This window comes from Dendropsophus ebraccatus, chromosome 3 (genome assembly GCF_027789765.1).
Source record: "Dendropsophus ebraccatus isolate aDenEbr1 chromosome 3, aDenEbr1.pat, whole genome shotgun sequence".
NCBI lineage: Eukaryota > Metazoa > Chordata > Amphibia > Anura > Hylidae > Dendropsophus > Dendropsophus ebraccatus.
In genome coordinates, this window is record NC_091456.1 from 51,982,866 (window position 1) to 51,997,780 (window position 14,915).

Below are 14,915 nucleotides of genomic sequence, written 5' to 3' on the forward strand. Positions count from 1 at the left end.
GTGAAGCATTTATAAGCGTGTGGATAGTTGGAGCAGCTGCGAGGAGGCAACAAGCAGCATTATTGTTTTTTCTGTGAAGAAGATTGACTCCTTTTCGCCAAAATGTCAGACAGAAGCCCATTTGAAACGGATATGTTAACCCTTACTCGATTTGTAATGGAAAGGGGAAGACAAGCTAAGGGTACTGGAGAACTGACACAGCTCCTCAATTCCATGCTGACTGCTATAAAAGCCATTTCTTCTGCCGTGAGGAAGGCTGGCATTGCTCATATGTGAGTCCTTACATCTACAAGTATGATCTGCATTTGTTAGACTTGGTGCACACCATTTTTGGTCTGTAATTTGAGGTTTAAAATATATCTCATTTACAAGCAAAAGCTATAGGAAGCGATAAAAACTTTTTTTTGTTTGTTTTTTGTGTAAAGGACATGGGGGGGGGGGGTGTAATGTGCCAAAATACAGACTTATTTTGCCAAAATCCAGACATATTTTGCAACATAAATGGCGCAAATTATGTTCTTTGCGCTTAATTTCACATCCAAAACATTGGCTGCAAACCATGCTGGATGCTGCAGAAAACAGTACCAAACATGAGGTGGTGAATGGCCGTACATAATTGTGCAGTAGTTCGGCACTGCCTGTGGGTGTGGTTTTCTATTGCATGCAGCTGCCACCATGTGGGAACACACACTAGGCCACGTTTACACACTGTGGGGGAGATTTATTAAACATGGTGTAAAGTGAAACTGGCTCAGTTGCCCCTAGCAACCAATCAGATTCCACCTTTCATTCCTCATAGACACTTTGCAAAATGAAAAGTGGAATCTGATTGGTTGCTAGGGGCAACTGAGCCAGTTTCACTTTACACCATGTTTGATAAATCTCCCCCTTTATTCTTGCAATAAACAGCAGCCGCTGTTGCAGGTTGCAACAATGGCGTTGTTAATTGACAGCCATTGATTACATTTAAGTGTATGGAACAACGGCTGTAGTGTATATACACTACAGCCGTTGTTCTTTTCGGTCCCAGGAAATAATTGACAGGTCTATTTTCTATAGCTGCAGTTCATTAAACAGTGTGCCTGCATTACAAATTAAAATCATGCAGCATGATTTATGTGTGATGTTTTCCGTTCATAAACCTCTGTTCACACCATACTGTCGCATCCTGTCGAAACATCCTGTTGTTTTTTACAGGATGTGGTAGGAAATTTTGGGTTTAGATAATGTCTTGAATGTATGTTTAGGATGTACACTGGCATACCTCCCAACTGTCCCAGATTCCGCGGGACAGTCTCGTTTTCGGGGTGCTGTCCCGCGGTCCCGGAACGCCACCCAGTGTCCCGCATTATATGTGGCCCCAGCGAAAAAAACAATGAACCAGTAACTCGTAACTCACCTGTCCGCCGGTCCCAGCAGCTCCTCTCCCGGCAGAGCGCGCACTCCCGTCATCCTCCGGGGCGGGCAGCTGGGTATACAGACACTGACTGTGCCGGAAGTGACCTGCAGCCTCCATCATGAATCACTTCCGGTACAGTCAGTGTCTCTGTACCCCGCTGCCCGCCCCGGAGGATGACGGGAGTGCGCGCTCTGCCGGGAGAGGGGCTGCTGGGACCGGAGGACAGGTGAGTTACTGGTTTATTGTTTTTTTTTTCGCTGGGGCCACACTAATGGGGGGATTGGCTACTCTGTGGGGCGCTATATGGGGGATTGGATAATATGTGGGGCACTATATGGGGGCATTGGCTACTATGTGGGGCACTATATGGGGGCATAGGCTACTATGTGGGGCTCTATATGGGGGCATTGGCTACTATGTGGGGCACTATGTGGGGGATTGGATACTATGTGGGGCACTATAATGGGGGACTGGATACTATATAGGGCATTTTTGGGGGGATTGGATACTGTATAGGGCACTATTCAGTCAGCAGCATGTGGTGATGTCACGGCCGCGGCGGCGTCCCGTGCTCCGGGCCGCCGCCGCGACCTCCCTCCATCTCATGCAGCTGCCGGGGTCCCTGTGCAGGGACCCGGCGCTGCTACACGTTCGGCCCCGGGGGGCGCCTCACCTCTCCCCGCTCCTGTCTCTCGCTGTGCCGGCCGGCGCGCGCGTCCCCGCCTCCTAGGGCGCGCGCGCGCCGGCTGTCTCAGATTTAAAGGGGCAGTGCGCTCCTAATTGGTAGTTGCACCCAATCACTCCCCTATAAATCCCAGCATGCCCTGTCCCCTGTGTTGGAGCCTCTACATGCTTCCCATAGCGTTTGGCCCAGCTCCCTGTTGTTCCTGTGTCCTGTCCGTTACCTGGTCCCAAGTCCCTGTTCCTGAGTCCTGTCCGTTACCTGGTCCCAAGTCCCCGTTCCTGGTTCCTGTTCCCCTGTCACTCCACCTGTTCCCGTGTCCAGCCTGTCACGTGCTCTCTCATCTGCAGACTATTGCCTGTGCCATCTCCTGCCACGCCTCGCCTGCCGACACCAGCAACCAAGCCAGGGGTAGCGACCTGGGGGTCGCCTGCCGCAGCAAGTGTATCCCGCCTTGCGGCGGGCTCTGGTTAAAACCAGCGGCCCCTTAGACTCCGCTCCCTGGTGAGGTTTGTGCCATCGCTGGTGCCGGTCCAGTGGATCCACTACTCCGGGCGTTACAGTAGGCTCCAACCATGGATCCCGGCGAGGTGCCTGATATCCGTGAGGTAGCCCGAGTGGTCGCCCTACAGGCTCAACAGATCCAGCAACAGTCACAGCTGATCCAACAACTGACTGCAGCCGTACAGCAGCATACCACAGCTCAGCAGTCATCACCCCCGGCAACCTCTTCAAAACTACGACTGGCTCTCCCAAGTAAATATGGAGGTGACCCCAAGTTGTGCAGAGGATTCCTGACCCAGTGCACTATGTATATCGAACTTTTAAGCAGTCAGTTTGCCACCGAGCGCTCTAAAGTGGCTTTCATTATCAGCCTATTGGAAGGTCGAGCTCTGGCCTGGGCCACACCACTATGGGACCGTAATGATCCGGTTGCTGCCAATTTCCGAATCTTCTTGGACGAGTTCCGCTCTGTCTTTGAGGAACCTGCCCGTGCGTCTTCAGCTGAGACTGCTCTTCTCAATCTATCCCAAGGTACTTCCTCCGTTGGTGACTACGCCATCCGGTTCCGCACCCTGGCTGCGGAGCTAGACTGGAATGAGGCCGCTCTGATTGCCACCTTTAAAAAGGGCCTGTCCAGTCAAGTGAAGGATGTGCTCGCTGCCCGGGACCTGCCTACCTCCCTGAACGAACTTATCCTACTAGCTACCAGAGTCTACACCAGGTTCGCCGAGAGAGAGCAGGAGGTCCGGCAAGGACGGCGTCTGAGTCTGCCCCGTCGCCATCCCCGGCTGGCACCGGTGTTCCAGAATCCCGTGGCTCCCATGTCTCAGTCGCCTCCAGAGGTTCCTATGCAGGTGGAACGTGCTCGCCTGACGACTGATGAGAGGAACCGTCGACTGGCCCAAAATCTCTGCCTCTATTGCGGTGGCGCGGATCACTATCGGCAGAGATGTCCCCAACGCCCTCAGCGTCCGGGAAACGCTCGCACCTAGGTCCGGTGGGAGAGGCCTCCCTAGGTGTGAATGCCACCTCTCCAAGGTTGACTATGCCCGTCTCTATCCAGACACCCTCAGGGCAAGTTTTCCAGTCTACTGCCCTCATCGACTCTGGCTCTGCTGGCAGTTTCATCTCTGCTTCGTTGGTCCAAAGATGGCGGCTACCCGTTATCCAGCTTGCCCAACCCCGGTCTATCTCTTCGGTTACGGGGGAGATTCTTTCCGAAGCTGTGTACAGCCAGACGGCACCCCTAGTCCTCCAGGTGGGCGCCTTACATCAGGAGAAGATCTCCTTCTATGTCTTGCGCCATTCCTCTTCCAACCTCCTGCTGGGTCTTCCTTGGCTGCAATTCCATACCCCTAAGCTGGACTGGAGAACTGGGGAGGTTCTCAGCTGGGGTCAGGACTGTCATAACCGGTGTCTGAGATCTCCTCAACCCAAGTGCTCTACAAGGTCACCTGCTTATGTCAAGCCTCTATCCGGGCTACCGGAGGACTACCAAGACTTTGTCGATGTTTTCTCGGCCAAGGAGGCAGACTCACTACCACCCCATTGGGCCTATGATTGCCCTATAGACCTCCTTCCAGGGGCTTCTCCTCCACGTGGTCGAGTATACCCTCTCTCTGTGCCCGAGACTGAAGCCATGTCCTCCTACATCCAGGAGAACTTACAAAAGGGCTTCATCCGTAAATCCACGTCTCCAGCTGGCGCCGGATTTTTCTTTGTTCAGAAGAAGGACGGTTCCCTCCGCCCATGCATAGACTATCGGGGCTTAAATAAGGTGACCGTTAAGAACCGCTATCCTCTTCCGCTTATTCCAGAACTATTCGACCGTCTTCGTGGAGCTAAGATCTTCTCCAAGCTGGATCTCAGGGGAGCGTATAACTTGGTCCGAATTCGTAAAGGAGACGAATGGAAGACCGCTTTCAACACCAGGGATGGGCACTACGAATATCTGGTCATGCCATTCGGCCTATGCAATGCCCCAGCGGTCTTCCAGGAATTCGTGAACGATATCTTCCGAGACCTCCTCTATGTCTGCGTCATTGTCTATTTGGATGACATTTTGGTCTTCTCCCCGGACCAGCAGACTCATGTGGCACAAGTGCGTCAGGTTCTACGAAGACTACGGGCCAATCATCTATACGCCAAGCTTGAGAAGTGTGTTTTCCATCAGCGCAGCCTTCCATTTCTTGGCTATATCGTCTCCGATCAGGGCCTACAAATGGATCCAGCCAAGCTCGCAGCTGTCCTTCAATGGCCACGCCCTGTGGGACTTAGAGCTATCCAACGTTTCCTGGGCTTCGCCAACTATTACCGGCAATTCATCCCTCACTTCTCTACCCTGGTCGCACCCATTGTGGCTCTCACTAAAAAGAAGGCGGACCCCAGACGTTGGCCTCCAGAGGCCGAACAAGCCTTCAATAGCCTCAAGTCTGCCTTTGCCTCTGCTCCTGCTCTAGTCCGCCCGGATGTCTCCAGGCCGTTTTCTCTCGAGGTCGATGCTTCTTCTGTGGGCGCAGGAGCCATTCTCTCGCAAAGGGACACATCAGGCAAGACCAGAACCTGCGGGTTCTTTTCCAAGACTTTCTCCCCTGCCGAGAGGAACTATACCATTGGGGACCGCAAACTCCTGGCCATTAAGTTGGCACTGGAGGAGTGGCGTCATCTACTAGAGGGGGCTAAACACCCTGTTAACATTTACACGGAGCACAAGAACCTCCTCTACCTCCAATCGGCTCAACGCCTCAATCCCAGGCAGGCTCGGTGGTCCCTCTTCTTTTCTCGGTTCAACTATACCATCCACTTCCGTCCAGCCGAGAAGAACCTAAAGGCCGATGCATTATCCCGAGCATCCGATGTCATGGGGCAAGAGGAATCTCCTCGTCACATAATACCTCCCGACCGCCTAGTACCAGTTGCCACTTCTGCTCTGCAGAGACTGCCTCCCGGGAAGACTTATGTGCGCCCCGCACTCCGTAAACGCATCTTGAGGTGGGGGCATTCCTCCTTGGTAGCCGGGCATCCAGGAACCCAAAAGACCGGGCAATTGATCTCCCGTCACTACTGGTGGCCCAATCTCCTCCAGGATGTCAAAGATTTTGTGGCTTCCTGTGCAGTTTGTGCCAGGAATAAGTCTCCCCGTCAAAGACCTGCCGGCCTACTTTTGCCCTTGCCAGTCCCGGACCATCCCTGGCACCACATTGGGATGGATTTTATCACAGACCTACCTCCATCTGCGGGCAATACAGTCATTTGGGTGGTGACGGACCGCTTCTCCAAAATGGCTCACTTCGTGGCCCTTCCTGGTCTGCCCTCTGCTCCTCTTCTGGCTCAGTTGTTCTTCCGACACATCTTCCGCCTGCATGGACTTCCTCTTCACATTGTGTCCGACCGAGGCTCTCAATTTGTCTCTAAGTTTTGGCGTGCCCTCTGCTCGCAACTCCAAGTGAAGCTGGACTTCTCTTCGGCCTATCATCCTCAGACTAACGGGCAAGTGGAGAGAGTCAATCAGATTCTGGGTAACTACCTACGCCATTTTGTTTCCAGCCGCCAAGACAACTGGGCCGATCTACTCCCATGGGCAGAATTCTCATATAACCATCTGGACTCGACTTCCACAGGCAAGTCTCCTTTCTATGTGGTCTACGGGCATCATCCTCGTCCTCCTCTGCCTCTCTCTCCATCCTCCGAGGTCCCAGCCGTGGAGGAGTTGTTATCTGACCTGCAATCGATCTGGGAACAAACTCGACAGTCATTACTCAAAGCCTCTAAACGCATGAAGGATCAGGCTGATAAGAGGAGGAGACCTGCCACAAATTTTCTCCCAGGTGACAAAGTCTGGCTCTCGGCCAAATATGTCCGACTCAAGATTCCCAGCTACAAGTTGGGCCCTCGATTCCTCGGTCCTTTCTCGGTGCTAAGACGCATCAACCCTGTCACCTACAAGCTCCGCCTACCCCCCACTATGCGGATTCCGAACTCCTTCCATGTTTCCCTATTAAAACCAGTGGTTCTGAACCGGTTCTCAGATAAGTCTTCGTTCTCTGCTCCTCAAGCCGTCTCTGACGACGTCTACGCTGTTAAAGACATTCTGGCCATGAAGACTGTCAGAGGGAGAAGGTTCTTCCTGGTGGATTGGAAAGGATTCGGTCCTGAGGAGAGGTCCTGGGAACCCGAGGCTAACATCCTGGACCAAGATCTCATCAAGAGGTTCCTGCAGGTTAGAAAGAGGGGGAGGCCAAAGGGGGGGGGTACTGTCACGGCCGCGGCGGCGTCCCGTGCTCCGGGCCGCCGCCGCGACCTCCCTCCATCTCATGCAGCTGCCGGGGTCCCTGTGCAGGGACCCGGCGCTGCTACACGTTCGGCCCCGGGGGGCGCCTCACCTCTCCACGCTCCTGTCTCTCGCTGTGCCGGCCGGCGCGCGCGTCCCCGCCTCCTAGGGCGCGCGCGTGCCGGCTGTCTCAGATTTAAAGGGGCAGTGCGCTCCTAATTGGTAGTTGCACCCAATCACTCCCCTATAAATCCCAGCATGCCCTGTCCCCTGTGTTGGAGCCTCTACATGCTTCCCATAGCGTTTGGCCCAGCTCCCTGTTGTTCCTGTGTCCTGTCCGTTACCTGGTCCCAAGTCCCTGTTCCTGAGTCCTGTCCGTTACCTGGTCCCAAGTCCCCGTTCCTGGTTCCTGTTCCCCTGTCACTCCACCTGTTCCCGTGTCCAGCCTGTCACGTGCTCTCTCATCTGCAGACTATTGCCTGTGCCATCTCCTGCCACGCCTCGCCTGCCGACACCAGCAACCAAGCCAGGGGTAGCGACCTGGGGGTCGCCTGCCGCAGCAAGTCCATCCAGCCTTGCGGCGGGCTCTGGTGAAAACCAGCGGCCCCTTAGACTCCGCTCCCTGGTGAGGTTTGTGCCATCGCTGGTGCCGGTCCAGTGGATCCACTACTCCGGGCGTTACAGGTGACTGTAGGGGAGTGGCTATGGAGGGTTGCTATGGGGGCGTGGCTATGGAGGGTTGCTATGGGGGCGTGGCTATGGAGGGTCGCTATGGGGGCGTGGCTATGGGGACCGCGGCGCACATGTCCCTCTTTGCTCTTTGCAAAAGTTGGGAGGTATGCACTGGGTGTTTATTAGGCCCAAAGGCATTCCTAAGGGTATGTCCACACTACGAAATATGTGCTGAAATGTCAAGCTCAATCCACCGTCAGCCCAAAGAATTGGCATGTCAATTCTTTGGGCAGAGGGCAGATTGAGCTTGAGAATATCATTAAGTCAATGGGACAGGTGGAACTTCGTCTGCCATGCAGCCTCCACTTGAAATTTCAGTGTGTATTCTGTAGTGTAAACAAAAAAGTAGACCATGCTATCTTTCTGGGGGCTTATACATAGACCGTTATGTAATTGGATTTCCCTGGAGGAAACAGAAAGCTGTTCTGTTTGAACATTGCCCAGGTGTCTTAATGATCCAGCCCATGTGCCGTGGTAACACAGGTGGGGAATAGGAGGCAATCTGCCTGGAGCATTCCTAATGATGAGGAGGGCGGGGAGGAAGGACAGAGAGGGCGTGCAAAGTTAGGGCACAGATACGCCCGTAGGGCACAGAGCTGCAATTTTAAAAGTTATTTTTTATGACAATAACTGCATCACCTGCCAAACTGACCGCAGGACAAATCTTGGATTAAAAGCAGCTATCTGAAGGTACAAGTGGTTTGGGGTCAGATTGTGGGTACAGAGTCGCTTTAAGCTCCATTTACTTCGATGGAACGGAGTAGAATAGCCTGCCCCACCATATAGAATAGCCTGCCCCAGCATATAGAATAGGCAGCCCCTGCTATGCAGCCCCCATGTGAAAAAAACAAAACAAAAACATGTTCACCTGCCACATCGCTCCCCAGCAGCAGTGTCTTCTTCTTGCTTCCTGCTGTTCAGCTTAGCCCTCCAGGATCCTCTGCTGCACGTCTAGTTAGTGACGTCGACCGTCATAGGTGGGCTGTAGCAGACGTGTCTGCGCGCGGCACGTGTGCTATGCAGGGATAAATTTTAAAGGGGTAGCGTGAGGGGTGGGAAGGGGGCCCATCCCAAACCTGGCAGAGCGAGTCAGTGAACCACTGCACTCAGTTCACAACCACTGCAGAGGGTCGCCGGTCCAAGTGGGGGGACCGGCAGCAACGTTTCGGCCTCCTGGCCTTTGTCAAGCAAACTGATACAGTGTTCACAGAGTGAACACTGTATCTGTATGCTTGACAAAAGCCAGGAGGCCGAAACGTTGCATTTTTGTACCCTGATGTGTGAATAAACACACCATTAGTACTTTGGATGCTGTGGGGAATCCTTTTTTCTACGGTTACCAGCGCTCATACCATGAGCCTTCCTGCGTGCATCCCACTAACCTAAGTTGGTCATTTACGAACTATCTCTAAGGTGCTGTTGGATTTATTATTTTTTCTAATGTGGTATTGTGTCTCAGTTCTCCTTTTCAAACCTACTAAAGCGAAACGAAAGCTGAGATCTGTCATGAGGTTTTCTGCAGGCGATTTTAAGCATGTCTTCTGTTTGTTTTGTGTCAGCTGTCAACCCCTTTCTTCAGTTAGTTTGTAAAACAATCTAAGTGAAAGGTCATGATTTTAGGAGGCAATATTTAGTATATTCTGTGAACACAAACAGGCTATGTTCACACACTGCCAAAATGATGGCCGTTTTTATTGGATAGCCACCATTTCATAGTAAATAATGGTCATAATTTTATAACAAAGGCCTATATTATACTAATAATCTGCATTATTTACCGTTAACCCCTTCAGGACCAGGCTAATTTTTGTTTTTGCACTTTGATCTGTACTTTCTATCGGTAGCTTGCTTGTTTTTGTGCGATATTTTGATCACTTATTACCATTTTTCTGGATATGATGTAACAAAAAATCTGCAATTTTGTACTTTGGGTGGTTTTAATGCTTATGCCATTTACTGTGTGAGATCAGGAATACAATAATTTAATAGTTTGGGTGATTCATGCACGGAGATAGCAAATATGTTTCTTTTTATATTTATTTATATATTGGGAAAAGGGGGGGGATTTAAACTTTTATTATGGCATGTGATTTTATATTAATTAAAAAAAACTTTTATTATTTTTTAACTGTACTTTATAGTCCTCCTGGGGGACTTTTATGCTAACTACACTGATCTCTCATAGAGATTAATGCAATACATATATAGTGCATTGATCAATAAGATCAGTGCTTGATTACTATGGGCTGCTGCAGCCCACAGTAATAGAGCGCCAAGCCGGGATCAGTCTCATTTTGGTGCTAAGGCCTGGCCCAGGTAGAAGCAGGGCCCATCCTTAAGTGATCGTATTTTAGGGGTAGATCCTGCTACTAGACACCAGGGAAGGCTTTTCTATAGCCATTTAATTGCCGCTGTCAGTTATGGTTAATTAGCCGGCTAATGGCTAGATGGCTAACATTAGCTACAAATCAGACAACTGGACTAGAATTTTTTTTTCTATTTTAATAGATTTCATACTTTTTGTACGTTAAAAATGTACATATCCTTATGATGAGTAGGGGCAAATGATAGTTGGGGACTGGCTTCAAGTTATGCCTCTGAGAATTCTCAGGCAACGTTCGCACACTGTTTTGACTCATTGTTTTATTAGGCAAAAACATCTAAAAATTTTAGACCTTTCTTTAGACTGTTTTTACATCACATTGTGCCAACATGGCTGTATTTAAACAAGGATTTAAGGAAGGATAGATGGGACCAACTGGGAAAATTCTATTTGTGGCCCAAAACCAGTGTGTGCACATACTTTTCTACAATAAGAATATTAAAGAGTCTTTCCAGGCTTTAAAATCTTTACACACTTGATATTTATGCACCTTTAGGTTTGGCATTGCTGGAAGTGTGAATGTAACTGGAGATGAAGTGAAGAAATTGGATGTCCTGTCTAATGATCTTGTGATTAACATGTTGAAATCCTCATATTCCACATGTGCTATGGTTTCTGAAGAAAACAAAGAAGTCATCATTACACCAAAAGATAAAAGGGTCAGTAATCATTGTAAAGTATTGTGGAAAGAAGGATAAGGTAAAGAAGCATTTTGATGCCAAATTTTGGAGGTAGCTTTCCCTAAAGTCAATGTCTGACTCCTATCAAAGGCTTTAGAACATGACTGGAGATTTAATAAGCCAAGCTAGACACTCCTCCAGAAAGGTAAGTTAGCCATCAATAGACAGCTGTTTCTGTTTTTAGCCCCTCATCAGTACAAATCAGGTTAATGATTGTGTGCAGAGATTCCTTGAGGTTCTCCCCAAGGAGAACCGTTGCTCATTTGGTCCCACAACCATAGACATCGCTTATCAAATCCCCAGTCATGTTCTATGGCATCTTAAAAGGGGAAAGCAGCCTCCAAAAGATGGCATTAAAGAGAGGCTTTGCATATCTTTTTTTCCCGAGACTCTGAAACAAAATGGAATTACTATGTGTAGGTTCACATATACAATGTGCACAATTAGAAATAAGTGAGAGCTATAGCCATAGGCTGTATCCATGTTTTCCCAGTATCCCTAGGGCTGCATCCAACTTCAGTCACTGATATTCAAATGACAAAGGATAGGATTTGAGCATGCTCAGGTTGTGCTCATCTCTAGTTATAATAGGTAGCGTATTATATCCCAGTTATATGCATGAACTCCTTATAAGAATTGAACAGTTGATGTATTACTGTCCGCCGTCCGGCATCTTATTGTATGTACTTTGTGTTTCGTTTTCTCATGAAAATCGCTAGTCTTCCCCAAAAATGTACGCAGACCATGCCATTAGATGCCAATATTGTCCACTGTGCACTTAGAATAGTTGAGATTGAAATGGAATAGTCTGGAGAAAGTAAGATACCATGTCATGTCTTATGCATCAATTCAATGTGACTGATGTATTTGCTATGCTTGAAAATCCAAGAAAGTGCCAAGAGGTCCAATGTTTAGCTGAGAAGGAAGTGCCCAACTCCTCTTCCCATTTACACATATGGGAGAGTTTCTGACATTACCACATTTTTCTGAGTTGGCGGGGACGGTGTAGCACAGCTAAGACAACGAAGGAGATGATGAGAGTGTAGCAGAGCTGCGTTGGCGGGGACGCCGGTGTAGCGGAGCCGAGTTGGCGGGGACGCCGGTGTAGCGGAGCCGAGTTGGCGGGGACGCCGGTGTAGCGGAGCCGAGTTGGCGGGGACGCCGGTGTAGCGGAGCCGAGTTGGCGGGGACGCCGGTGTAGCGGAGCCGAGTTGGCGGGGACGCCGGTGTAGCGGGGCCGAGTTGGCGGGGACGCCGGTGTAGCGGGGCCGAGTTGGCGGGGACGCCGGTGTAGCGGGGCCGAGTTGGCGGGGACGCCGGTGTAGCGGGGCCGAGTTGGCGGTGACGCCGGTGTAGCGGGGCCGAGTTGGCGGTGACGCCGGTGTAGCGGGGCCGAGTTGGCGGGGACGCCGGTGTAGCGGGGCCGAGTTGGCGGGGACGCCGGTGTAGCGGGGCCGAGTTGGCGGGGACGCCGGTGTAGCGGGGCCGAGTTGGCGGGGACGCCGGTGTAGCGGGGCCGAGTTGGCGGGGACGCCGGTGTAGCGGGGCCGAGTTGGCGGGGACGCCGATGTAGCGGGGCCGAGTTGGCGGGGACGCCGGTGTAGCGGGGCCGAGTTGGCGGGGACGCCGGTGTAGCGGGGCCGAGTTGGCGGGGACGCCGGTGTAGCGGGGCCGAGTTGGCGGGGACGCGGGCGATTGTGAGGGGCGGAGCTTGCCGCCGCCGATTGCGGGTGGGCGGAGCCAGTCGCGGGCGCTTGCGGGGGCGGAGCTTGCCGGCGGCGATTGCGGGGGCGGAGCTTGCCGGCGGCGATCGCGCGGGGGGGGCGGAGCCGCGGGTGAGGGGGGGCGGAGCCGCGGGTGAGTGAGGGATGCCAGGGGGGAGGGGGGCTGTGTGCTGCGGGTGCTGGAGGGTGCACCGGGAGGCTCTGGACACACGGGGTGAGCTCTGGGCTGGGGGTGAGCGGGCGGCTGCTATTAGAGAGGGATGCAGTCACAGCTGCGCTGATCACTGTCTCCCTCTGTAACAGCAGCCGCCCCATCAGTGTTCTCAGTCACTTCACTGTGCTGGGACTGAGGACACGTGATGCCGACACAGAGGGTGGGGGCCAGGAGCAGGGAGCGTGTCGGTGTGGACTGAGGTCTGATGATTCTATGCAATCTGTGGAGGTGAATGCAGCTGGATAACAGCAAAACTCTGCAGAATCCTTAATAACTGTATATTGGAAAGATGGAAAGCTACCGGTGGGCAACGTATTAATGCAAAAATAATTTTTTGGGGGAATACCCCTTTAAGTCTTCTGTTCTTCAGTGCTGAACCCCCCCTTTCCACATGTAGAGAGACAGGGCTCAACCACAATCATTGCAACACCTACAGTGTGCAATGTGCAGATCTAAAATAATAAATACAGTGGTGCCTTGGATTACGAGCATAACTTGTTCTGGGACTGTGCTTGTACTCCAAATCACTCTTAAACCAAAGCAAATTTTCCCATAAGAAATCACTGACATGCAGACAATTGGTTCCACACCCCCAAAATAAGGATTTTTTTAAATTCTGGATAACATGTACAGTAAAACAAATGAAACAAACATTCAGAAACAGCTGAATATGTCATATTATAATAAGTTGTGTACTGTACAGTATAGCAATCAGCATGTGGTGCATTATGTGCATAAGAATGAAAAAACAGCAGCAGTTTGTAGATACAGGATGGAACAGCAGGTCCCCATAATGCAGTAGCATAGTACAACAGGCTAGAATAGAGAAGCAGGGCTGCTGTCAGAGGTCTGTGTGGTCACATGACAGCAGTGGGGAAGGGGTGTGTGTTCAGCATAAACCAAACAGGACGTGAGAATCACAGAGCTGTACAGGAGGACAGTGACAGAAACGTTTCTATAAAGCAGTTGAATGGCTGAGTGTAAGTGCAGGCACATTATACCAGGAATGGAGAGAATAGGAAACACAAGACTGCAGACAGAGACTGCAGGGAGCATGAAGGAATGAGTAGGACATATGTAAGCACAGTATAGCAGCGCTCTCTGTATGGGGAGAGAGGGGTTACAGCTATGGAGAGATTACCTCCACAGTCCTGTCTTCTGACGCAAGCCCCAGCCTGAAGTGGATCTGCCATGATTTGGAAGGTGGGGTCAGAGTACAGAGCTGTAGACCCAGCTATGCAGACCATGCCCCTCCTCAACTCACCCTCCCACCCAGTACAGGGAACTCTTAAATCAAAGCAACGCTCTTAAACCAAGTTACAGTTTAGAAAAACTATGAGCTCTTCTTGCAAAACTCTCTCAATTCAAGTTACTCTTAAACCAAGGTACCACTGTAAATTTCTCTAATAGTTAAAATTCTTATCTTTATTTACAAAAAATGGGAAAAAATAAAAATAAAACAAAGTCCAAAATTGCAGATTTTATTTTGGTCCTACCCCCCCCCCCCCCAAAATGGAATAAAAAATTATCAACAAGGTCATATATAGACAGGTACCATAAATAATACCAATGAAAACTACAGGTCACAGTGCAAAAAATAAGGCTTCATACAGCCATGCAGACTGAAAAATAAAAAAGTTATAGGGGTCACAAAAGAGGCAAAATGCCGTCGATAACATCCACTGCAGAATACAGTATCAGCATTTTATAAACATCATCCATACGCTGTAGACATTTTCTGCTTAGAAACTGACATGTGGTGTGGACTCTAAATGCGGAATATCCGCTTCTGTTTTAACAGCAAATTTCACCTCTATCAATGTAGAAGTAGTGAAGGTCAAAGTGAATCTATAGAAAAACATTATGCTAGCACAGGGGTAGGGAACCTTGGCTCTCCAGCTTTAGCTTTGGCTGTCCAGGCATGATGGGAGTTGTAGTTTTGCAACATCTGGAAAGCCAAGGTTCCCTACCCCTGTGCTAGAGCTACACAGCAACAACAGTCACACAACAGTAAATTGACACTTGCACACAACTTGCAGTGCGGTCAATGCTGACAAAGTTGGAAGCGACCTACAACCAAAAGTCCATCAAAGCTGTATTTTGTGCTACTGTTGTGTTGCGGTCGCATTAGGTCACAAGTTGCATCGCAAACACATTGACAATCATGCAACATTGTGTTCATGTAGCACAACCGAGTCGCCATCTAGCCATACCTTTATATATGTGGATGCTGCTACAAATTTCATTTCATATTCAGTATCCGTATGTAGGACTAGGAATAACCAGCAGGTGGCAGTGCAGCTTAAGTTGACTGCTGTTCCTAAATT

General features: G+C 50.5%; 1 protein-coding gene across 1 annotated transcript in view; it reads left to right on the plus strand.

Moving 5' to 3' along the window:
• LOC138787101 (fructose-1,6-bisphosphatase isozyme 2) overlaps positions 1–14,915 on the plus strand; it is a 29,158-nt gene continuing 14,243 nt past the window's right edge. Inside the window, exons 1-2 of the mRNA XM_069964237.1 lie at positions 1–272; positions 10,467–10,629. Of these exons, the coding sequence (XP_069820338.1) occupies positions 103–272; positions 10,467–10,629 (333 nt within the window). The 5' untranslated portion in view covers positions 1–102. The remainder of the gene's footprint in view (positions 273–10,466; positions 10,630–14,915) is intronic.